The 22,999-nt window shown below is 45.1% G+C and overlaps 7 protein-coding genes across 10 annotated transcripts; 4 read left to right on the top strand and 3 right to left on the bottom strand.

Annotated features, from left to right (window-relative positions):
- The first annotated feature begins 319 nt into the window (after positions 1-319).
- On the top strand, positions 320-2,700 carry LOC108144660 (WD and tetratricopeptide repeats protein 1). The gene is made up of 3 exons (XM_017269706.2): positions 320-448; positions 546-1,314; positions 1,370-2,700. Exons 2-3 carry the CDS (start codon positions 558-560, stop codon positions 2,500-2,502), a joined length of 1,890 nt encoding a protein of 629 aa, XP_017125195.1. The 5' UTR covers positions 320-448; positions 546-557; the 3' UTR covers positions 2,503-2,700.
- Positions 2,701-2,752: 52 nt separating this feature from the next.
- Positions 2,753-6,678, bottom strand: LOC108144661 (longitudinals lacking protein-like). 2 transcript variants are annotated; one of them, XM_017269707.2, is made up of 4 exons: positions 6,556-6,678; positions 4,616-4,874; positions 4,006-4,092; positions 2,753-3,947 (listed from the first exon to the last, which is right to left on the bottom strand). In XM_017269707.2, exons 2-4 carry the CDS (start codon positions 4,715-4,717, stop codon positions 3,753-3,755), a joined length of 384 nt encoding a protein of 127 aa, XP_017125196.1. In that variant the 5' UTR covers positions 4,718-4,874; positions 6,556-6,678; the 3' UTR covers positions 2,753-3,752. The 2 variants fall into 2 exon arrangements, with proteins under 2 accessions (XP_017125196.1, XP_017125197.1); XM_017269708.2 differs by having other exon boundaries at positions 6,528-6,616.
- Positions 6,679-7,146: 468 nt separating this feature from the next.
- Positions 7,147-9,153, top strand: LOC108144900 (nitric oxide-associated protein 1). Its single transcript, XM_017270061.1, has one exon. The coding sequence runs from the start codon at positions 7,166-7,168 to the stop codon at positions 9,047-9,049; it is 1,884 nt and encodes a 627-aa protein (XP_017125550.1). The 5' UTR covers positions 7,147-7,165; the 3' UTR covers positions 9,050-9,153.
- Positions 9,154-9,557: 404 nt separating this feature from the next.
- LOC108144581 (CTTNBP2 N-terminal-like protein) lies at positions 9,558-13,848 on the top strand. Of its 3 annotated transcripts, none has more exons than XM_017269574.2 (5): positions 9,558-10,692; positions 10,757-10,943; positions 11,011-11,135; positions 11,262-11,301; positions 11,650-11,758. In XM_017269574.2, the coding sequence occupies exons 1-4, from the start codon at positions 9,849-9,851 to the stop codon at positions 11,276-11,278; spliced, it is 1,173 nt and encodes a 390-aa protein (XP_017125063.1). In that variant the 5' UTR covers positions 9,558-9,848; the 3' UTR covers positions 11,279-11,301; positions 11,650-11,758. The 3 variants fall into 3 exon arrangements, with proteins under 3 accessions (XP_017125063.1, XP_017125061.1, XP_017125062.1); XM_017269573.2 differs by lacking the exon at positions 11,262-11,301 and having other exon boundaries at positions 9,619-9,634; positions 9,711-10,692; positions 11,650-13,848; XM_017269572.2 differs by lacking the exon at positions 11,262-11,301 and having other exon boundaries at positions 9,559-10,692; positions 11,650-13,848.
- LOC108144580 (nuclear pore complex protein Nup75) lies at positions 13,756-16,246 on the bottom strand. The gene is made up of 6 exons (XM_017269571.1): positions 16,121-16,246; positions 14,901-16,063; positions 14,489-14,834; positions 14,240-14,430; positions 14,037-14,184; positions 13,756-13,980 (listed from the first exon to the last, which is right to left on the bottom strand). The coding sequence occupies exons 1-6, from the start codon at positions 16,145-16,147 to the stop codon at positions 13,849-13,851; spliced, it is 2,007 nt and encodes a 668-aa protein (XP_017125060.1). The 5' UTR covers positions 16,148-16,246; the 3' UTR covers positions 13,756-13,848.
- A 670-nt stretch (positions 16,247-16,916) lies between these two features.
- Positions 16,917-20,019, top strand: LOC108144188. Its single transcript, XM_017268853.2, has 2 exons — positions 16,917-18,560; positions 18,801-20,019. The coding sequence occupies exons 1-2, from the start codon at positions 16,985-16,987 to the stop codon at positions 19,523-19,525; spliced, it is 2,301 nt and encodes a 766-aa protein (XP_017124342.1). The 5' UTR covers positions 16,917-16,984; the 3' UTR covers positions 19,526-20,019.
- A 948-nt stretch (positions 20,020-20,967) lies between these two features.
- LOC108144277 lies at positions 20,968-22,172 on the bottom strand. The gene is made up of 2 exons (XM_017268964.2): positions 21,917-22,172; positions 20,968-21,379 (listed from the first exon to the last, which is right to left on the bottom strand). The coding sequence occupies exons 1-2, from the start codon at positions 22,090-22,092 to the stop codon at positions 21,124-21,126; spliced, it is 432 nt and encodes a 143-aa protein (XP_017124453.1). The 5' UTR covers positions 22,093-22,172; the 3' UTR covers positions 20,968-21,123.
- Positions 22,173-22,999: the final 827 nt, after the last annotated feature.

The raw sequence follows: 22,999 nt of genomic DNA, 5'->3' as shown, positions 1-22,999 counted from the left end.
ATTAGATTTTACGAATCTCTACTTTTAAGGAATATTGGAAAATAACCATAAACTTTATAATTCTTTGGCATGATTGCCCGTATGATCAAATAAAAATTATTTAAAATTATATTATTTCCAAGAGAAACTATAATTGTTTTCTTTGAAAATATATTTTTAGAGGCACTTTAAGATCGGAGAAAGTGTGTCAACGGATCAAGCCGAGGACTTCTTTTTATAGTGCAGGGGTGTATTAAGGGTATTTCCAGTTATGTGGCGTACATTGTTTAAAATGTCATCAAACATCGAATTTTCTAAATATCTGGCTTTTGATTTAATTTCGAAATATATTAATTTTTTTCAGATTTGCAATAGGGCCGCAAAGTCAACTTAACCGTTAGCCAAAATCGCGACTATCTGGCAGCGCTGCGCACAGGTGTCAACGACAGCAGAGTGGGCATAAGGGGAGGTAAGGAAGGGCAAGGGGCACTCTGCGAATGCAAAATGAATTAAACGGAGAGCGAGACGAAAACAAACAGAAACAAGTGTCATAATCCTATCCACAGCACCCGGAGATAATGTCGAGCGATGAACTGTGTCGCGTAAAGTACTCTAGCTCGCGCTATCTGCTCCACCACCACCAGACGCCCTTGAACGCCAGCTCCTTGCACTGGGCTCGCCAGCAGTATGGACATGAGCTGGACGAGCTGCTCCGCCGACGGCTCCTGGCCTCACCCGCCTATGTGGACAGGCTGGAGCAGGAGGCACTCCTTGCCGGGCACGACGGCTGCGTCAACTGCCTGGAGTGGTCAACCGATGGCCTCTGGCTGGCCTCCGGGTCCGACGACTATCGCGTGATGATCTGGGATCCATTTCGGAAGAAGCGCGTCCATGTCATCAGCACCAAGCACCTGGGCAACATGTTCTCCGTGAAATTCCTGCCCAAGACCAACAACAGCATTGTGGCGACATGTGCGGCGGACAAATTCATCTACGTCTACGATATCAATCATTCAAATGAGACCCTCTTTGCCTGCAATTGCCATCTGATGCGGGCCAAGCGACTGGCCACCGCCCAGGATTCGCCCCACATCTTTTGGTCGGCTGGGGAGGATGGCTGCATCCTGCAGCTGGACATGCGGGAGCCACATCGCTGCCGACCGGAGGAGGGAGGTGGCGTCAAGCTTTTGAGCCTGTGCAGCCAGGTGGAAACCACGGCGGAGGCCAAGTGTCTGGCCATCAATCCCAGGAGGACGGAGTACCTGGCCGTGGGCACCAACGATCCCTTTGCCCGAGTGTACGATCGCCGCAAGCTGCCCTCAACTGATAGTAATGGTGGGTATCTGACTTAGGTGATTCTCCACAACATTAAAACTCCTATTCTCTGAAGGACTCTCCGCTTGCGTGTCATACTATGCTCCCGGACAGATCCTGAAGAACATTAGCCGCAACATTGTCCACGAGTCGCGGGCCATCACTTACCTCACATTCAATGGCAATGGCACCGAGCTGCTGGTCAACATGGGCTGCGAGCACATCTATCGCTTTGATTTGAACCATGCCGAGCCTCCGGTTTTCTATGAACTGCCCACCTTCACATCGGAGGAGGATTCGGAGCCGGTGAAGGCGCCACACAAGAGTCGCTCGTTGCCCTCAGGCATAGAGGTGCACAAAAAAGAGGGCAATGAGTTTCTGGAAAACGGCAAACTGGTGGATGCCATTGATGCATATTCAGAGGCTCTGGCGAAATACCCGCAGGGCGAGGTTCTGTATCTGAACAGAGCCACGGCTCTGATGCGTCGCGGCTGGTTTGGCGACATATACGCTGCACTGAGGGATTGCCATGAGGCCCTGCGCCTGGATCCCGGCTATGTGAAGGCCCACTTTCGACTGGCCAGGGCTTTGTTGGAGCTGCATCGTCCGCAGGATGCGGATAAGTGCCTGCAGGCGCTCATCCAGCGCTTTCCCGACTTCGCCAACAATCACGGAGTGCTCATGCTGAACAAGGACATCAAGGAGAATCGTCGCCAGTCGCAGGGCACAGAGCCTCCCGAGCCACCGCCAGTGCCCATGGAAGATGGCTTTCGCTACCTGCGACTGACGGACGCCGAGTATGATCTCCGGTCCACGGCTCGCGACTACAAGCAACGCTATGTGGGCCATTGCAATGTAACGACGGACATCAAGGAGGCCAACTATCTGGGCAGCCAGGGCGAGTTCATAGCCGCCGGTTCGGATGACGGCAATCTGTACATTTGGGAGGGAGAAACGGGCAAGATAAGATCCGTTTATCGGGCGGACAGTGCCATTGTCAATTGCGTGCAGCCGCATCCGAGCATCTGTATGCTGGCCACCAGTGGCATTGACCACGACATCAAGATTTGGTCGCCGTGCGCCGCCAGCGCCAAGGAGCGACCTAATCTGGTGGCGGATGTGACGCGCTATGTGCAGGATAATCAGCAGAAGATGCGCACCGATCCATTTGAACTGAATACGCGCAATGCGTACTGTTTCAATAACTAAGAACTGTAGTAGAGTAATGTGAGTCTAGATCTAAGTCGAGATCCAATCACGCAATATATCAAATATTAGTGTAATTTAAACTAAGCAAACATATTTTTGTTAATTTGTAAACGAACTACTGTATACAGAGTGCGATGCTTGTGGAGATGATGAGTATGTTACGGAAGAATATAAAAATAAATGCGAAGAAATTACAAATCGTCCCGCTTTCTAGTTGAAATTCAGTGAAAAGCTTAGGAGGATTTGACCATTTTTTTTTTTTGAATTATTCTGTTTATTTACCGTAGTTGTTTAAATCTATGCTCACATGTATACATATACATACATATAAATATTTTACTTTATGTAATAATATTCAAGTATAGTTTTTTACTCAAGTTTTATTTTTCATTCTATCGTTTTTTCTTATTCTTTTGTTTAAGCTAAATAGAATTGATAGCTTCACATTGAAACATTTCTTTTCGTTTGTTATTATTATATATCTCTTGTATGTTAGAAAATTTGAAAATAGGGCGCATAAGTCCACACACAAAAAAAATTAAAGTACAATTTTGCATTTGTTTCTATTTTATTGTTTAAGTATAGATGAAAATGAGTTTGTCTGTTTGGGGGCGTGGCTTGTCTGGGGTTTTTAGTTAGTGGCTTAAAAACTAACCGAATGTGTTGTAATATTCGCGCCCGGTGCGGCTTTTTCTCCATCTACTTGCACATTTCACACTATATTTATAATTATCTTTATATATTTTTAATGAATCCTCGTTAATTACTTTACAAAAGTGCGTTTTCTTTTTTGTTTTGCGTTGTTTAGGGGCTGTCCATATCGTTTCATTTATACAGAGTGGTGTGTTTTGTTTCTTGTAGTTGTTAATAATATATTACAAACTATTTTATGCAGAAATCAAACGAATACACAATTCATATCAAATTCTGTGGGGGCATCGGTTGTTTGCAAATCGGAAGGTCAGATGTGAGTGAATGGATGTGGGTGGTTGTGGGCGGGTGGATTTGGCCACCACCTTTACTTTACAGGCTAATCATTTCAATCTGTCAGCTTTGTGTTGTTTCTCTGTTGGTGTTCTTCTTCCTCCTAGTGTACTTTTACATGAATTTGTATACCAAATGTCGTTCTCGTTATGTTTTTTCTTCTTCTCTTGTTGGAATTTTGTTTCTTGCATACATATAAGTTTCTTATAGTTGGTTGTTGTTGTTTTTATGTATTTTTGTTTTGTTATGTTTATTGTTTAATACCATCAACCCTCCCGCTTTATTGAACTGGGTGTCTCTGCCAGGCCTTTCACTTTGAGGCGATCGGCGGTCTTAAGAAATGCTGGCAACTGTTCCTGGGACACGTTCACCTCGCCGGCGTACATGAACTCCAGTATAGCCTGTAGGTGGATGTAGGAGACATCTTTCAGGATAATTATCGGGTGCTTCGATGGGTTCTCCTGCGAATAACAAAATAGAAGGTTAGCAAATGGCTTATTTTTCAAGTAGCAAACTCACCTCCAGCAGCGCTTTGAAGTACGGACTGCAAGCGGAAAGCACCATTTTGTGGGCTTTGCAGGTTTGGCCCTCGCAGGCGAGTGTTACCTGTAAACATTTAGCATTGGGAAATCAGTAAAATGCGTAAGACATTTTTCCCCAAAACAGAGCACCCAAACTCGTAATAAAAACGTCAAGCGAACAAGAACAAAGAAGCAGGTAAAAGAAAAATGTATAGAAAAATAAGCGTGAGGGCCAGGTAGCCAAACAAAGTGAGCGCTAAGCCGGTGACTGACCCTCGGCAAGGGGCGGCCAAGAGCAAACCGTGCCAAGAGTAGCATGGTAAAACTCAGTTCGTCCCTGAGAATAGCCAATTACATTCGAACTTAAAATCACAAAAACCCTACTGATGTTAAATTAATGTATTTTTTATGTGCTATTCCAAAAACGTTTTTGAGTTTAAGCTAGTTAAAAAAATTTAAATTGATTTAAAAATCTAAATTTTTTACAAAAATATTGGTGTAGTTAGAAAAATTGTACACCTATCCCTCGCAAATTTGTTTCTACGTTCGATGTCTGGGTTCAAATCCATGCAATATCAAAATTACTTATTTTGGGTTTAGGTACTCACATCTGTGAAGCTCTTCTCGTCGCGCAAGTGACGGAACGAGGTCACCATATTCGTTTGAAAATCGTTCCATTTCAGAAAGAACTGTTGATCCGACGACATCATGAAGAAGCTTTTGTTGGTGGGGACGACGCACTCCGGATTTAATTCTGGGGGTGGAGGCTTAATTTGGACTTGTGGCCGAAAGGTTCACCGTTAGCTGGGCTTAATTCGAAGCAGACCACTTAATCCGTGGGTTTTGATTTGGATTCTTCGCGGCACTCTGCAATGAACGCAAAAAAACACAACATTAGCGACTGGCAAACAAACAAAAGCTTGGCGAAATTAGTAATAATGCGAGAGAGCCTCTTTGGCAAGTTGCAAAATTTATTCTGAAAACCAAAAAATTGCCTCGGCGCATGTGCAGCGGCGTTGTAATGGAAATGGAAATTTTGGAATGCTCCGCGCGGTTGTGTTAGTATGAGCTGGAAAATGTCAAAGTGCTGAGCCAGCGCTTTAGCTAAACAACAACAACAAACAGCTGCCCGCAAAGGTTAAGCAAAGAGGCAAAAATATCAAATCGTCGCTCGCGCTCTGCCTTTCACTTTTCAAGGCAATTTCTGCATTTCAGTAATTTGCTTTGCTTATTTGAATCTTGAGTCTGGCATGGTACAGTGGATCAGAACTCATTGCAGCTGTCGACGGAAATCTATTTTTAGACCCTGCATTAAAATTACATTCATTCTCGAGTTTTTGGAACCCAAAATAACCAAAATGGCGGCTGCATTCGCATTTCCATGGTGTAACTTTGTGCTCCGCCTGCACCCACTCCATCCCACTGTGCGACCAACATGTGTTTTCCTTCTTGTGGCATGGTGTTGTTGCCGATGCGACTCTCAGATGCGCTACGCTTGCGACCGGCTGATGTCTATTTGTGTGGGCGCCGAGGAAGGGCATTCAGAGTTCATCAGGGCTTAAGCTTTTACACTGTCTCTCTCACTAACACTAGCGCGTTTACTTTGGCTAAGCGCTCTCAACTTTCAACTGCCGTTATGATTTCGCAATTACATTACAACAACAACAACTTTGAGCAGACATCGCTGGAAATTTCAGCTGCATAAGTGTGAGTGTGTGTGTGTGACTAAGCAACTATCTCGCTTGCTCTTACGCCCGGGGTTATCGGTAGCTTCTTCTAGGCTGCGAGTGCATTTCGTTGAATCGTGGATGTTGAAAGTTGTCTAATTTCCGAACTATTGATTTTTCCACCCAGCAAGAAATTGCACTAATCTTTTGTGTTGTTGCTTCTTAAAGACCAGTTTTGGTAACAACAGAATGGAAAGGAGCGAGCGAGTAAGTGAGCGGGCGACAACAACAGTTGGAAACGAGTTCCAACGAAAGTTGCAACACTCTCAAAAATTGAGTATTGTTGTTATTGCATTACTCAATCAGACTTTTTGGGAAGAACTCTACACTGAGCGGAAAAGTGTGGGAGTCGGGGTTCCTTTTTTACCGCAGACAATGGCGGCGGCAACTTTTCGGGGCATGCCGCAGGAGCAACAACAATGGAAGCGTCGGGAAAATGACTGGCGTCCCTGCTTTGGTCCGCCTTTAATTGCACCACCTTTGTTTATGCAAATATTATTGTAATATTTGGTTAAAATTAGGTCGCGCTTCGCGTTACTTTTTATTTCGTATACACGCAGCAGCACTCACACATACAGTCGCCGTTCACATACACTTGTGTCTTTTTTCCACACACTTTCCTAATCATTTTATTTTCTGTGCGCTGCTGCGTTTTACTCGGCGTGTACTCTGTACTTTTACCAAAGCGATGCGTAAATCGCCTGCCGCAGCATTGTTATTAATTAATATTTTATTTCCTTTGTTGGTTTTCGTATTCTTTTCTAGATCTTTTTGTTTCAATTTTAATACATACACGCTTTTTTGTCCCGCACTCGACTCACCTCTGCTTTCACGCTAACGCTGCTTTCTTTTTTCTTTTTCTCTTTCTCTTTCCTTGATTACCAATGAGTTTGTGCCCGTCAGCCTACAACACTGTCGTTGCATGCTTTGCAACACAGTTGTGGTTTTGAAGCCTTTAGCCTTAGACCGTGTGCACTGACAGTGCAATCGATAGTTTAACAGACTGAGGCTGCAAGGCTTGGCGAAGCAACTATCGGTAACTGTCGATCGGCGCCGTTTTAAAATGCGTTAAAAGGATTTAAAAGAAATCTGATAGAATTAAATGGAATGTTTTGAAAGCTAAGAAGTTTACAAGACTGAGTTCGATAATAAACTGCTTTCCTTAATTAACAGTTGTGATATTAAATGTTAACTTAATACATTTTTGTATACGCATCGAATGAAAAAATACCAAACTAATAATTCTACCAAAGATTTTTTTTATGTTTAAAAAATTCATTAGTTTGAATTAAGGGAAAAACTGGATATTTTAGGGAATATCGGTGTTGGTCGAGCTAATTTAAAAGGTGCCGGCTGATTATCGATATTACCGATAGTGCAATCGATACTTTGACAGACTTAAGCTGCTGGCGTTGGAATTACAATTACAAAATGTTGAAGACCTCGCGGCGTTTATATAAAATAATAAATAAAAATGTTTATTCACAATGTAAGAGATTGCAAAATACGGCCGCCGACGAGGGACAGAGTGCACGCCAAAAGGCGTGGCTGTTGGCCAGGGAGCGTTACCAAGATCACGAGCACATTCACTACAGTTCCGTCTTGGAGACCAGAGTAAAACCATCATTCCTTGTTCCCGAGGCTTTGCCGGCCTTTCCCGATGACTGGATGGACGACTACGAGTTCTACCAGGGTGGCCCCGATGCTGCGAACAAACAGGGCACTCCGGATCCCGCGATTGCCGCCTCCAAAGTTCCCTGCAGCGGATGCGGGGCCAACTTGCACTGCTCAAGTTCCTCCCTGCCCGGCTATATTCCCAGTGAAATATTCCGTGGAAGGACACGACAAGAGCTCCAGACCATCACCTGCAAGCGGTGCCACTTCCTAAACCACTATAATATTGCCCTGGACGTGGAGGTGGCTCCATCGACATATGTGGACACCATATCCCGCATCCGGGACAAATATGCACTGGCCATTGTGCTGGTGGACCTGCTCGATTTTCCCAGCTCCATTTGGCCGGGCATGCAACATGTGCTGGGCGCAAAGCGACCCGTCTTCCTTGTGGGCAACAAGGTGGATCTGCTGCCACGCGACTCCAATGTCTACCTGCAGCACATAAAGGATACTTTGCAGCGGGAGTTCATCAAACATGGCGGCGGCGATGGGCTAAATATCAAGAATGTCAGTTTGATATCGGCTAAAACGGGCTATGGAATCGAGGAGCTCATCACCCAGCTCCACAAAACGTGGGCTTACAAGGGAGATGTTTATCTGCTGGGCTGCACCAATGTGGGCAAGAGCACGCTGTTCAATATCCTGCTCAACTCGGACTATTGCCGCCCGGAGGCCAGTGACCTGGTGCGCAAGGCCACCACTTGTCCTTGGCCGGGCACCACACTGCAGCTGCTGCGGTTTCCCATCTTGCGTCCATCCGGTGATCGGGTCTACCAGCGATTCAAGAGACTTGTTTCGGAGCGCAGCGAGAAGGCAGCAATGGAGAAGGAACGTCGCGCAGTGGCCAGAGAAACGGGAGCGACTGGAGCTGCCCAACCGGTGGCCACCGTTGGACGCACCTTCGATCGGCGCGACGATATCAGCGATGCCTTCGCCATGGCCGGTGGCTCTAAGCCCATAACCACGTTGAACGACCGCCAGAAGGAGTACAAAGAGGCGCGCTGGGTCTACGACACTCCCGGAGTGATGCAGCCCGACCAATTGACACCCCTGCTCACAGCGGAGGAACTGGTGAAACTGCAGCCCTCCACGATGATCCGCCCCAGAGCTTTTCGCCTCCGTCCCCAGATGAGCATCTTCCTCGGCGGCCTCGCCCGCCTAGATCTTTTGGACATAACTAGTTCAAGGAAACAGTTTGACTGGCTGAAGGTGTTCGTGTTCGCCTCTGAGAATCTTCCCGTGCTGATAGCAGATACCCAGGCGGCTGAAAAGGTCTACAACAGATATCTGGGAACACCTTTTCTGGGAGTGCCCATGACCAGTGAGGATTTTTCGAAGCCTGATCGCCTGCAACGCTGGCCCGGATTGCAGTGCAAAGACGGTGATATTGTGCTGTTCAATGAGGGTCGGAATGAGGGGAGGTTGAACTGTGATATTACCCTGAGCTCTGCTGGCTGGATGGGATTCCTCCTGCCTTCCGGGCATTCCGAGTGTCGTCTGCGTGCGTGGACGCCACAGGCTGCTGGCATTTATAGGCGTGAACCTGCCCTGATACCACTGGCGGATCGGCTAGTGGGCAAGCACATAAGGTATTCTCTGGCCTACAATACCACAAAGCCTTTTGTTTTAAAAAAATAAAGTCTTGGACATTGTTATAGATTGTTGGGTTTGTTTATACGATGTTTTTAACTAGATTTGGTTAGGTTAGGTAAAAAAAATGAAGCAATAAATAATTAACTATATTGAAAAGTCTTATTTTTTTGGGTATTTTTCTATTTTGTAAGCTAAGCACAGCAAGTTAAACAAAAAAATTTTACTATATTAAAATAAAACTTAAAATTCCTCTATAAAAAAATAAGTTATATTTTTCTATTCTCTAAAGAAAAGTGGATTGCAAAACCAAAACTAGCACTTAAGCTGCAATAAAATTTTAAATTTACTGTCAGCTTGAACTCTTAATGTGATATTATTAAGGAAATATAAATTTTGCTTAAAAATTAAAAACTTATTTATTAAAATGTTTTAATTAATTTACACGTTTTTTTTTAACCATTTTTAAATTTGTGCGATGGCGCCAAGCAGTTAGGTCCTTGCCTTCACCGCTTTGCAACACTGTGTTCCTCCGCTACACCTTTTGCAGTCTCTTCCCAACACTGCTAAAGTATCCAGTTTTTCACGGCAACAAATTGACAAAGAATTTACAAGATAATTTCTTGATTGCAGGTGCGATTGCTGGGTGCGCAAAAGCCACTGAAAAGCAGGGCTGGAAACTAGATAAACAGGAAGTGAATTGTTGCAGGGAGATCGAGACTTTAAAGCAGTTGGCCTACTGCGACGCACCAAACACTTTTTTTTTGTATGCTGTGAGCCGCGAGGAGGCGGAAATCGGAAATCGGGAGTTGGGACAACCGCAATCGGGAATCAGGAGTCGGGGCAAATGGAGCAGAACTCGAACGCGGAGACGTTCGCGGAGGCACCTGCTCCGGATGCCGAGTACGGCATGGCCATGGAGAACTGCTCCGGATCCGCTGCCTCGGGCAGCAGCGACACCGTGAGTGCCAATCACGAGTTCCAGACTATGAAACCGGGTCCCGGAGTGGTGCACAAAGTGCCACCGGTGGTGGCCACCAATGCCATCAATACCACCAATGGACGTTCTCGAGCCGAGCTGCCGCACAACGAGCTGGTCAAAATGCTATACTATCTGGAGGGCGAGCTGCAGGCACGGGATGTCTGCATTGCTGCTCTGAGGAACGAGCGGGTGAAGCAACTCATTGCCCAGCTGCGGACAAAGCGGCTGCAGCCCAACGATCCGTATGCGGCCATATTCCGGGACAAGATAGCCCTCAACGGGAACCTAATCTCGCGGGAGTCATCCACACAGGCGGCACAGGCCGAAATGGAGGTGCGCCAGATCATCGAGCAGCAGATGGAGCAGCAGTACCAAATGGTCAGCAAGCAGAGGGCCACGCATGTGCGCATGGTCAACATACTGACCGAATCGCTGGAGAACAACCAGAGGATGCTGCAGGAACTGGAGGAGGAGAAGCGCAAGCATGAGCACACCACGGCGCAGGGCGATGACATTACCTACGGCCTGGAGATGGAGCGCACCAAGCTGAAGCAGGACCTCGAGGAGGAGCGCGCCCAGGTGGCCAAGATGGAGAAGGACCTGAAAAAGCTGCAGGAGACGCTCGAGTACGAGCGCAATCGGCAGAAGCAGATTGTGCTGCTGCTGATTGCGGAGCGCAAGAAGATCTTGATGAAGTACATAGAAGAGGGTGCGTATGGGTTTTATCTATCTGATCGTAGTAGCTCAATCACTAATCCCCCACCGACTTGCAGGCAAACGTTCCGAGGATCTGGCACAAATCCTGGCCGAGGAGAAGCAGCGTTCGGACACCATTGCCGAAGGCCTCGAGGAGGAGAGCAAAAAGTCCCTGCGCATGGAGGAGGAGCTGGAGAAGCAAACCCAAGCCATGGAGCTGGAGCGCAAAGCCCTGTTCGCCAAACTGGCCAAGGAGGAACTGCGGTTGGTCAAACTGCACCCCTAAACCTAATCACTTAACTAAGTAATGTGTGTATTTTCCCTACTCCAGGGTCAAGGAACTGGAGCAGGAACTCAATGCCCTCCGCAGCGAGCATGAGGCTCTGAAAAAGCAGCAGTCACTGGGGGGCAGCGGCTCATCATCGGTGGCCGCCGCCAAGGCGCGACAGTTCAGCGGTGAGTGAGCCAGACGAGGCTGGAAACTGGCTGTTGTAATTATATATGGTTGCCCTCTTTATAATTTTCTATATACAAACTTTAACTCTATATATATATTACTTTTTTTTCGAACTCCTCTTGAAGCCGAAATCTTTTGTTAGAAAAAATGTTACGCAATTGCAAGGTGATTTGTTTTTTGTTTTGTGATGTTCCTCGTGCACACCACGTCGTTGCACCACCAACCTCAAAGATCACGCATCCGCACGACCACCCCGCACGCTAGCACACCCACGGTCATTGGAGCACCCTGACAAAACTGCCAGAACGTAGCCAATTGACACCAGTGGCGTCCCCCCCCGTAGTGTTTTCACAACCATGCCGAAACATTTCCACACAAGCTAGGCCCCGCTAGAAGTCAGTTCAATTGAGATGGGCTTCTGACGGGGCCAGCTCTTCTCCGAGCTCCGAAGATCGAGTGTTGTACACTAAGTTAGATCCAACCGAATGCTAATCTTATCTCCGCGTTTTGCAGACGACGCCTGTGCCACGCCGCCCATGGTGAACATCGCCAAGATCGTGCAGCCAACCGCCACGGTGAGCAGCATGCCGGTTTCGGGACCACAGACCGGCATTGCCCGCTCCATAGCGCCGGGCCAGAACATCCGGAGCGCTGGAATCGCAACGGCGCCCACGGGCACGGCCACAGCAGCAGTAGCACCACTTTCGGCCGTGCTCAACCACACAACCAGCACCACGAACAACACCACCACCACCACCGGCAGCAGCAGCAGCAGTATCATCTCGAGCGTCGGACCAGCCACTGCATCCGTGGAGACAGCTGCTACTGTCACCGTGCCCCTGGTGGCGCCACCCTCACCCTCGCCGGCAAAGATGCAGCCCACTGCCACCATCCAACGGGCGCCAGGAGGCAAGTACGCTGCACTGGCTGCGGCAGCTGCCCTCGACCAGACGGCCACACCACCGCATCCCCATCCCGTGCCCATTGCCGTGCCACCAGTCACCGTGCCACCGGCGGGAGCCCGTGGAGCTCCGCCACCCATACCGATCAAGCCAATCGTACCGCCCAAGCGGGAGCCCTCGCTCTCAAGGCTGGGCTCGATCACGGGCAGCAGTGCCATTGTGGCTGCCACCGCTGCAGCCAGCACCACGGCCTCGGTGTCGACGAGTGGCACGACGAGCACCGCGGCGAAGCATAATTAGACACCCCCTTTTCACTCAGACTCACATAATTAACCAATATTGGGCGTAGGATAAGCGAGACACTCAAGTGGCGTTGTCTGTCCCTCGATGCACGCGCTAGGCAACAGGATCTTCCATCTCGAACTGCCATCAGAAAGACTTTTTCTGCACAAGTCCAGCCTTTATTTATAGTCCTTTGACGATATAGAGCTACATTTACTAATCAGTGAAGCACTTTCAAGCAACGTATTTTACTGATCCGTAAATGTAGCTATAGCACATTTATAAAAAGCTCTTACTTAACAATCTTCTGACTTAATTTCACTTTCAAATGTGTTTTAGTTAGTTGTCACCTTATTAGTGATATTTTTCTGAAATATTTTGAAAATGAGTTTTGTCTACTTTAAATACTTAATTTTTTACGCTTTGTTTTACAATAGCTCCTATTAAATACTCTTATTTTTAATAACACGACAAATTTAAATGTTATGGGCATTTCATACCTAAAAGTCCATAATACTCTTAAATCGTTTTGTTTATTTGTATAGCAAACGTATATGTATTTGTATTTGTCCTTTGCAATTTATGTTCATAGAGATAAACCTAGTCAGTTCGGGATTGGAATCTTAATAAGCATAAATCATTTGATTATTTAAATTATTTTCTGTTGCCTGGTGTGATTGACTGAGGATGACGATTTTGCAAAAAAAAAAAAAAAATGAGTAGGAGAAACGTTTGTTAAGCATTAGAATGATGATGAAGTACCATCCCGGCGGCAACTCATCTAAGTCTAGTTTAGTTTCTATTGTTTTTACCCAGCGAATGATATATTTTTAATGCCGTTGGCGGTCCGAGGGCCAAGCCAGAGACAAAAGCGACTTTAATTGTAATTCCGAACGTAGTAACCGAACATTTGTACAAGGCCGTGCGATTCTCATAACAATTACCAACCAGAATATATAGCAATTATATACATACCCACAGATATAAACATATATCCACGTATATGCATAATATACTTATGTGTACTACCCTTGAGCTCTGGGCGTTGTTTAATAGTTCGTAGGTGCGTCTCCGTATACATACGCGTGTGTAAACTTCCTTTCTGTGCAGCTAAAGTACTTCGTAGTGATTGATTTTAATCTTGTTTTAAGTTTGGCCTAAGCAGTTTTGATTTGCCGCCTAGCCGATTCCATGAGAATAAGGTATGCTCCTATAGATTTACCCATGCCGTTTACACTAGTTTAGTTTGCTGGGACACCACTCGTTTTGGGAGCCAGCAGATTGTGTTATCTTTTTAAAATGCGTACTGTTAACATCCCTCCAGACCCCCAGCAGCTTGGATTTCCTTTTAGTCAAAGGGCAGCAGCCAGTCAAGTAGTGTTGTTGGTACAATAAAGAGCAAAGAGGCACAAGATATAAGCAAAATGCGTATGAATACAAGTTAGCAATGCATACAATCTATAACAAATTACGATGTATTGGAAAAGCGAAAAATACAAAATAAATTACACTAAAAATGCATTCAAAATCACGCCACCGGCATAGTGTTTTCAGTGATCAATGCCCTGGCCAAATTGCGGGCGCAGGCCAAGCGCATGAGGTTCAGGATTTCATCGACGTTCTCCACCCGGTAGTCCTTGAACACAGTCTCTGTGTGGTGCTGTGATTGCCATGGATCAGTAATATATAATATAAATACCATAGTATTAAACATACATTGCCATATTTGGACACGTCGCGCTCGATGATGGGCACCAGTTCAGTTTCAACATGATGAAGGATGGCCACCGTTTCCTTGGCTAAAATTGTTTGATCTTTTGACTCCAGCAGCGGCATGGCGTCAATGAGCAATGAGGGCCAGAAACTAATTAAAGACAGCCTGGTTTTAGATCATTTACATTATAAACAAATTGACTTACTAGTCTGGGGTGATTCTGGATTGCAGCAGATTCACCAAAAGCTCAGAGGCAGACATAAAATCGCGCGTTCTATAGAATTCGTAGAACTCATAGTACTTGGAGAGGAAAACCAAGCGCGGTGAGATAAACATTCGGCCTCCCACATTGGCTATAGTGTCCGGACAAAGCATATTTCCGGTCCTCGAGTAATGCTATGAGAAGGACCACCAATTAGCGTTAGATATATATGTAGAACTTTTCACTAATCACCTTTAAAATGAAATCCGCAACCGCTGTGACCAGCAGCAAGTCTTTGGAGCGAATGGCCCACTCCAGGGCATTGCCGTAACGCTGTGCATCGTAGGAACGCTTCGATAGCACTTTGCAGATCTCCTGCTCAACGCCTTTGAGTCCACGCTGCCTGGCTAGGTTGATCAGCTTGGTGGCCTGCCGCTCATTGCGCAAAGTGATGCGGGGTAGAAGGAGCTCGATGGCCGCCTGGCCCTCCTGCTTGCAGCACTCTAGATAGTCGATGCCCAACTGCCACAGATTGTGCGAAGTCATCAGATAGCTGCCATACTCGTAGATCATTGAGTGACGCAGGGCCGGCAGATCTCTGTGGGGCATAAATTAAACATATTATATTTTGAGTAAATCAAATTTAAATCCAAATGAAACGCACATGTTGTTCTGGTCAAAGTAGCTCTTAAGCTGACCGCAATGGTGGATTAGATCAATCAGGTGCGTGGAGAACCAGTGGGTATCGTTCAGCTTCTGAGCCTCGTATATGAACATTTTTATATCGTGATCCATTAGCTGTGCAATCATGCGGTTCATGCTGGAGTGCGCCTTTTCCGGCCGCAGCAGATGCCAGCGATTCAGCCAATTGGCGGCTGCAATTCTCAGCTCGAAGGGTTTGCAGGTGGGCTTCGTGAAGAGCAGATATCCCGGCAGGTATTCATAACAATCGTGGGACTCCTTGATGGCAGCATCCCACTGCTCGTTGTTGCCGGTAACCAGTCGCAAGATCTGCTCTAGTTCTGGCTCAGTGGCGAATATACCGGTCTGGATCTTACGCTCCGTGTCCACGTGCCAGTACTCCCACTGCGAGTGGAACTTCTGTAGGGCATAGCCCTCTTGGTACACAGGCATGGACTTGAGGATCAGCTCGGCCGCCTTAAAGGCCGGCTGCCCAGCCTTGCGATTCTGTGAGAGAATGGCGCGCGTCACGTCTATTACGCCCAACATGATTAGCGACTTGAGGATGCTCCAATAGTTATCCGACTCGCTGGCCTCCTCGGCCATCAGCAGCAGATCAGTGGCTCGGTCCTCCGCTTGAGAAGAATGAAAGCGCGCCCAGTCGAGCAGTTGGGGTACCACCAGTTGATTGTTTTGGATGTAGAGAATCTCGAAGAGATGCCACAGGCATTCGGCCGCATAGAAAACCATGATGGCATCGGTGAAGCGGCGCAGTCGTGCCTCATCTGTCTGCACCTCCGGCGACTTCTTGGCCTGCTCAAGCTTCTCCAGGCAAGCGCGCACAATGCTCCGGTATACCCTCGATAGCTTCACGTACTCGGCGCGAGTGGCCCGCAGACCCAATTGCTGAAGGGTGGCAAAAGTGGCGTTCGACTCCGCCAAGACGCTGCGCAGCACCGGCTCGTCGAAAAGCGTGGATTCCTGTGCCAGGTAGACGAGCACCGGATCCTGGCCAGCCGTCTCGGTGGGGGCATCCCGCGATCTGTGCGTCACATGCCGATATGCGCTAAGTGCGATCCTCGAGCCCGGCAAAAAAACGCCGGTAAGTGTGTTGCCACAACGAGTGGCTAGGGCATCGCCGAGCTCCTGGAAGGATTGATTGTGAACTTAACCATCTTAACCTTGTGGTCAGGGGATACTTACGAAGGCGGGCACATTGCTATCGACCATTTCGGAGCAGATTGGATAAATTTCTACAAAATTGTACACAAAAAGCGCGTTCTGCAACAAGTGTTGGTAATGCACGCAACCGTTGGCTTCTTTTTATAGTGCTCTAAAATGACAGACTTTTCACAGGGCTGCCAACTCAGCTATTTTCCGTCAAATTGAACTATTTTTTAAAACAACATATTTAAATAATTTAATTATTTAACAGCTTTAAAAAGCAATGACATTTAACTAACATTTACTGGTCGTTCTAATTCAGATTGGAAAAAAAAATAGTTTGGAAAAACAGGAACATCAACTGATCATATTTCAGCATAAGTTTTAAACAAAATACCAACCTAGGCTTGGTTTTTAAAAATAGTTATGTTATAAATCTTAAAAATTTAAATCTCAGACACCCTAAATTGTTTTTATTATATCATCATTCTTAATAAAAAATTTTATCTAGAATACCCTTATGCCTTTATAACGGTAACCTTTTATTGTGTACCAACCTTTTATTGTGTTAGTTTCCTGAAAAAATTCGACTTAAAGCAATACATTTCTAATTTTGGTGGGGCTTGTTGGTTTTAAATTTAAATTTACTTATAAAATCTGAACAAAGGTAAGGTTAAAATGCTTATCTATGTATTCATTTTAACACGAATACAAAATTAATTAAATTAAAAAATTATAACGGTAGATTATTGATCCGCAAGACCTGACAACCCTTCTACGCGATCGCGCGTACCTCTTCTTCTTCCTTTTCTGTCGCGTTAGAGTTGCCACATGGTTGCAGCGAAGCTCTTTCAACTGGCGTTCTCTTCGATTCCGCTTAAGTTTGTAGATTAATAAATCAAAATGAATCTGGAGGACATTTCGGTGATGATGAAGCTGTGCAACGACAACGTGCACAAGCTGCAGGAGAATCTGCGCTCATACCAGAGCGACGTCAACCGGGTTCGCACAATTCTCACCGAAAGGTGGGCGAATGTAGATCGCCAGGACAGGAGACTCATCGCCCTTCATGACCAATTAGTGGGCAGTCTCAGCGAGGTAAATGCCTATGTCATCCAGCTCAACCTGCACATAGAGCTCAACCGACCGGCTGGAAGATTAAGGAGCGAGGAAAAGCGGGAGGACTCCTTCGATTCACCCAATCGTTTGATTAAAAAAGCCATAACAGATGCAATTTCTGATGAACAGCCGCTGGAGCCGGACTCCAGCGAGATGTGGCCGGAATCATTAATGCAGCTGGTGCCCGTTGATTTGTCCATGGCCTCAAAGTCCATGGTGAAGACGTCAAATACGCTAGAGCCTCCTGCACTTTCCTCTAAAATTTCTCCAAAGCCAGCAATAACGATCAGCAACGATATTTCCAACCAAAAGTCCATGACTGAATTGCAGATTATAGAGAACGCAGTAGTCATCGACTCAAAGGTTGATTCTACGCCGTTTCCTGGGTATTCCGCTGCTGTTAATCAAAATCAACCAATCACAACAGTCAAACGACACCATCAGGACCACGAACCCCCTATCCAGAAGAACTCCAATAATATCTGCAAAGAAATGCCAAAGAAAATCGAAGAACAACAGATTAACGAAAGACCAGTCATGCCCTCTAGCTGGCTTATTAAACCCTTAGCGGATCAAGTTACTACTTCGCCACCGGCTGCAACCTTTCCCAAACTATCGAAGACACCACGCAACCGATGCCTCCTGGCTCCTAAAGGCGGCACCCAGACGACCAGCGATGGCATCTACAATCAAATCCCGAAGAACATGGATGCTTTTCCCAAGGGCACCGTGATCTCAGCCGTCTTAGTGCATGCGAATGCGGCGGACAACTGCATCTTTGTGGCCAAATGGGATAAGAGCTCAAAGCAGATTCAGAAGTTGCTCCAGGGACAGGTGCCACTGCGGGAAATTGACCAATTGCCAAATTACGGGGACATATTTGCAGTCTACGACAGCAGTGACAATATAACCACTCGCATTACTATCAATAGCAGCTCCGAGGGCGGAGGCTATGATGCCTATCTAATTGACTATGGAGAGCACATCCATCTGAGCGGCAACGAAACCATATTCGAACTGCCCAGCGACATCAAGGCGCTGCCCGCAGAAGCCATTAGATCCAATTTGATGAACTACACTGTTAGCCAGATGAGTAAATTCCTCTATCAGAGTCTTACATTCCGGGTGCACGATAACAATGGCATCGGTCTGATGGTGGAGTTGATCGACAAAGAAGTAACAGGTTTAAATAATAATAAGACCGAAGGTCCTGTTAAACTAAGCGAGGATGACATGGCCATGTTGAATGAGATCGAAGACTCCACCAGCAATCCTTTGAAGGCCGTGCTGGGCTTCATACCAACGGATGAGCAACGCATTTGCCGGCACTACGATCCCAAGCTAAATGGCTGCTTTAAGGGTAAGTAAATAAATTTGTTCATTAATTAGGGGATAATACAATACTAAAGAACAGATAGGTATTGCAGCCATAAGTACTTGGAGTTTTGTGTTTATTGTATTCGAGTTTAAGATAAAATTAAATCACTCATTCAAATTCATATGTGTATATTTCATTTATTTCCAAGTTGTAGGTTTTAACGAGTTATATATGGTTAGTGAACAATATTGAATTTTATTCTGACTATTTTATACTCCCAAGGTAACAATTGCCGCTTGGTTCACGAACCCTTTGCCCCTGATGGCGCCACAAAGGATGTGGAGGTAGCTGGAGCTCTTCCGGAAACCGTCTTTTACTCTCCAGTGCCTCAGAAAATGGGCAGCACTGTCCGCATCCTGATCACCTTTGTGAACAGCCCCACGGAGGTTTATGCCCAGTTTGTGGACGGTTCTGCTCCGCTGGTGTGGGACAAGAAAGATGTGCCCGAGGAGAAACGGAGCTTCAAGCGCAAGCCGCACCTCCTTGACATTGTGTTGGCCCTCTACAGCGATGGCTGCTTCTATCGCGCCCAGATCATCGATGAAATGGATAAGGAGTACAAGATCTTCTATGTGGATTACGGCAACACTGAGTTCGTGCCCCTGAGCTGCTTGGCTCCTTGCGATTATGTGGAGAGCTTGAAGCCTCATCGGTGCATCAGTTGCCAAATAGAGGGAGTCATAAGGTCATCATTTCTCTCGCACCAGAAGACATTTGAATGCATCGAATACCTCAAGAGTAGGCTGCTCAACAAGGAGATGGATGTGAAGCTGATTAATCGTCTGCCGGATGGCTTCCTAATTCGTTTTCTGGGCGAATACACCGAAGTGCCGAGTCAGCTGGTGAAACGTGGATATGCTCAGCCCAGCAATGGAGTCCGGCGAAGCTCCATTGAAGATCCAGATCTCGATCAGCCTTCGGCAGATGAAGCCCCCAACGATATCTGATATCGTCATTGCTAGGTCTGTTATATTTTTTGTTTTTTAATCTTTACCTTTTTTCTATTTAAAAAATGCTTTAAATCCAGAAGAAAAACTATAGCATAGCATAGGCCTTTTTGTTTACATATCCTTAGATAATTTTTTTGACCTGCATTACTTTTATTTAATTTCTGAACGACCTTATTTGTAATCAAATTACAATATTGTGACTATCTGTTGTCTTAAAACTACGCTACTTGTTTTAGGCTCAAAGTGTTTTTAGGCGAGATTTAAATTCTTCGTCGATTTAAAACTTCACAATGAAGTTCAGTTCAAAAGTTTAATATACATCCCAAATGAAAAGGATATTTAAGTTAAAGAAAATACTTTTTTTTACGTTTTTCATTTTTGGATTTTTTGTACTACTCATATAACATTAATTTTTCTTTGGATGGATATTCCCCTTCAGTTATGCCGTGTAGCAAACCTAATAAACTGTCTACGTTCCAACGCGTTATCCACATGTCAAGACGCTTGATTAATGTTTCTTCTTGGGGCTGGTCCAATTATGAACGCGGAACAGCAATCGGCAAATGACAAACACAAAACTGTCTCGGAACTAAAACAATAATAATAATTGCCTTTAATGTGCAAAAGCAAAAAATCAAAGGACACCGTGTTGTGGTGTTGTGGTGGACCCGGGAGCACGGATCTGTCGGCGGGGTGCTAATAGATTATGCCGCAACGATTAGAGAGGCAATAAATAACACCTGGCCGGGATCCCATGCGTGTTCGCTTCGTAGCTTCCATATGCGCATATGAGGACAACACTAACGACAGGTCATACAGGTCCTCCTGTCCTCCTTGTGTCCTCCGTTGTCCTGGTGTTGACAATTTAAACGGTTCGGCCAAAAGGGTAATGGCTGTGGCCAGGGGTCATTTTGGGGCACTACGGATCATAACCATCCCTACATAATTGTCATTCCGAAATCAGTTTCGAAAGCATTTCCCTTAAAACACCTGCCGCATTCGTCATGCGAGTGGGCCAACCCTCGGTAATAATTAGCCTGCTTAAGTGTCAAAAGGATGGAACATTAGTTCCCAACATAATGATGATGATAAACCAAACCACCCCGAAAACCTGGATTTGCTGGAACACAACTCAGTAAATGAAATTTACTTTAAAAGGATATTCTCGAAAATTTTAAAAACTATTTTAAAAGTTTTCTGCAGATTAAGTACAATTTTGTCTAAGAAAGTAACCTTTTAAAGACTAAAATAAAATGATTAAAAAGTTCTAGGTCAAGATGTTATAATTTTTGGATTTTAATACTTTCTAATACAATTCTAAAAATAGACAACAACTAAAATAAAAACTAAAGACTGATTGAAACATACAATTTTGCTAAATGGAAACGGGAAGAAAGTATCATATTTGTATCTCTTTAAATTAAGATCACCCCGATAACTTGGATTTGCAGGAATTTTACTAGACTGTTACAATTTTGATGGAGTTGAGTGTGTGTGTGTGTGGAGTGTCTGCGCCTTTCCTTGGTGAGGATGGAACTTAACTCAGTAAATAAAATGGTTAACGCAACGAAATACAAAAAAAAAGGCTCTTAAGATCAGTAGTTAGATCCGCGCTGGGTGCAGTTCTCGCTGGAGATGGACCCGGGCTCCAGGCTCGGACAGTTAATCTTCTGCAGCTCGGCAATGCGCTGCCATGTCATGCTGAAGTGGCGCACGGAACGGGCATTGGCCAGTTTGGCAATCGGTCCCAGGGTGCGGTACCCATTGGATATGTAGCGTATGAACCCCTTGGCCGTGAGATCCAGCAAAGCGGTCTTCACCTGCGACTCCAGATCCCCGCAAGCAAAGGGTCTAGGAAATGGGCAACATACAAGTATAGCAACTTTAGTATTAAGTTAAAAGAACGTACTAAGAAGCATTTACTTATTAAATTTAAATCATTTTTAGCATTGATGTTTATTCATTGCTGTTTCTAACAAAATATGGAAATATTCCATTTCTATGTAGTATGTGAAATATTTAATTTAAATTTAAATCACATTGTACTTAAAAGTAATGCATATAAAACATTTAAACATTTAAATTAACCAGATATTTTTTTTACTATTCCATTTTGGTATACATTTGATGCAACCTAAATATAGAACAAATAATTTAATATTAATATTAAGAAGCTACACCTTTGAAAAATAACTATTAATCTTATCTTAAAACCAAAATGTCAAACGACAAATTATAAATTAAACAATAAAACTATATATATAAATGTAGCTCGATCTAAATATAATAAAAGTTACTTAAGAACTACAAAATCACATAAGAAAACCATCATTATCCGTAATGAAAAAATAAATTTAGGGCTATGCTTAATCTCTCTGTCTGACTTACTCCTTCTCCAGCATCTCCAGGATGTGCTCCTCATGGATACCATTGCTGTACTTGGGATGATCCTGAAAGATGCGCACCATATCCAAAATGTAGAGGGGCAAATTGATATGGTAGCTGTTGAAAGGAAGCCGCAAGGTGGTGGGCTCGCAGTCCGAAATAGTGCTTTCGTCACACATTATTTTTACAAGTTATAAAATAGATATAGTTTTTCCGTTCAAAGTCTATAGAGTTATCGAGTGAATAATATTGTGAGACAGGCAGGGCAAAGCCTAATACTTTGCATGTTCATATCCAGCTAGGCACACTTGGTCATGCCCTTGGGACATTGGTGCTAATGTCATCCAATTAAAGGTGTCATTAGCGGTGCGTTCTCGGGTCCTCGAGGTTTGCTCTTCAATTACTGGGCAAACAGACATCGAAACAATTACATGTTCGGCTGGGCATATTACCTGGTAATTTGTCTAACATATGAATAGCCTGTGTCCAAAGTGCTCCTCCCAATGCATTAGCCAGGTCCCTGGGGTGAGATCTCCAAAATGGGACTTGGTTCATAGATTTTACTGGCTAAGTAATGCAACTAATACGAACCGATTCCAAAATATTCGGTATAGATATTTTTGTAACCCAACCCTTTGAATGATATTAGACTTCCTTTAGTTTTCCGACATGTCACTTCGGCACGCAATCCATTATTCCGGGCTGCCGAAACACCATAAACGACATGGTAACAGTGGCATGCCAGTCAAAGGGTTAACTATGGCCCAACTTTTGCCAACAGATAATAAATTAGCGCATACGTTATGAAACGTTATAAGGATGCGACTTCCGGTTACAGGGAATGGGAAATGGGAAATGGAAAGCGGAAAAGGGAAAACGCTGTAAACCAAACTGCCAATTTACCTGGGCAAACAGGTGACACTTTCTCAACCTAAAATGGAACGGGTTGAAGAAGACACACGAAGAAGAACTCCGTATCGCTAGTTATATCTGGGGTTTCATATGATTTTCGAGGAGCATATCAGGCAACATGCTCATTTTTCGATTTCTGGAGAGTCATGTTTGGAGCAAATTGAAGTTGGGCAA

Source organism: Drosophila elegans, unplaced genomic scaffold (genome assembly GCF_018152505.1).
Source record: "Drosophila elegans isolate 14027-0461.03 unplaced genomic scaffold, ASM1815250v1 contig_183, whole genome shotgun sequence".
Lineage (NCBI taxonomy): Eukaryota > Metazoa > Arthropoda > Insecta > Diptera > Drosophilidae > Drosophila > Drosophila elegans.
This window is presented reverse-complemented; position numbering and strand designations above follow the sequence as displayed.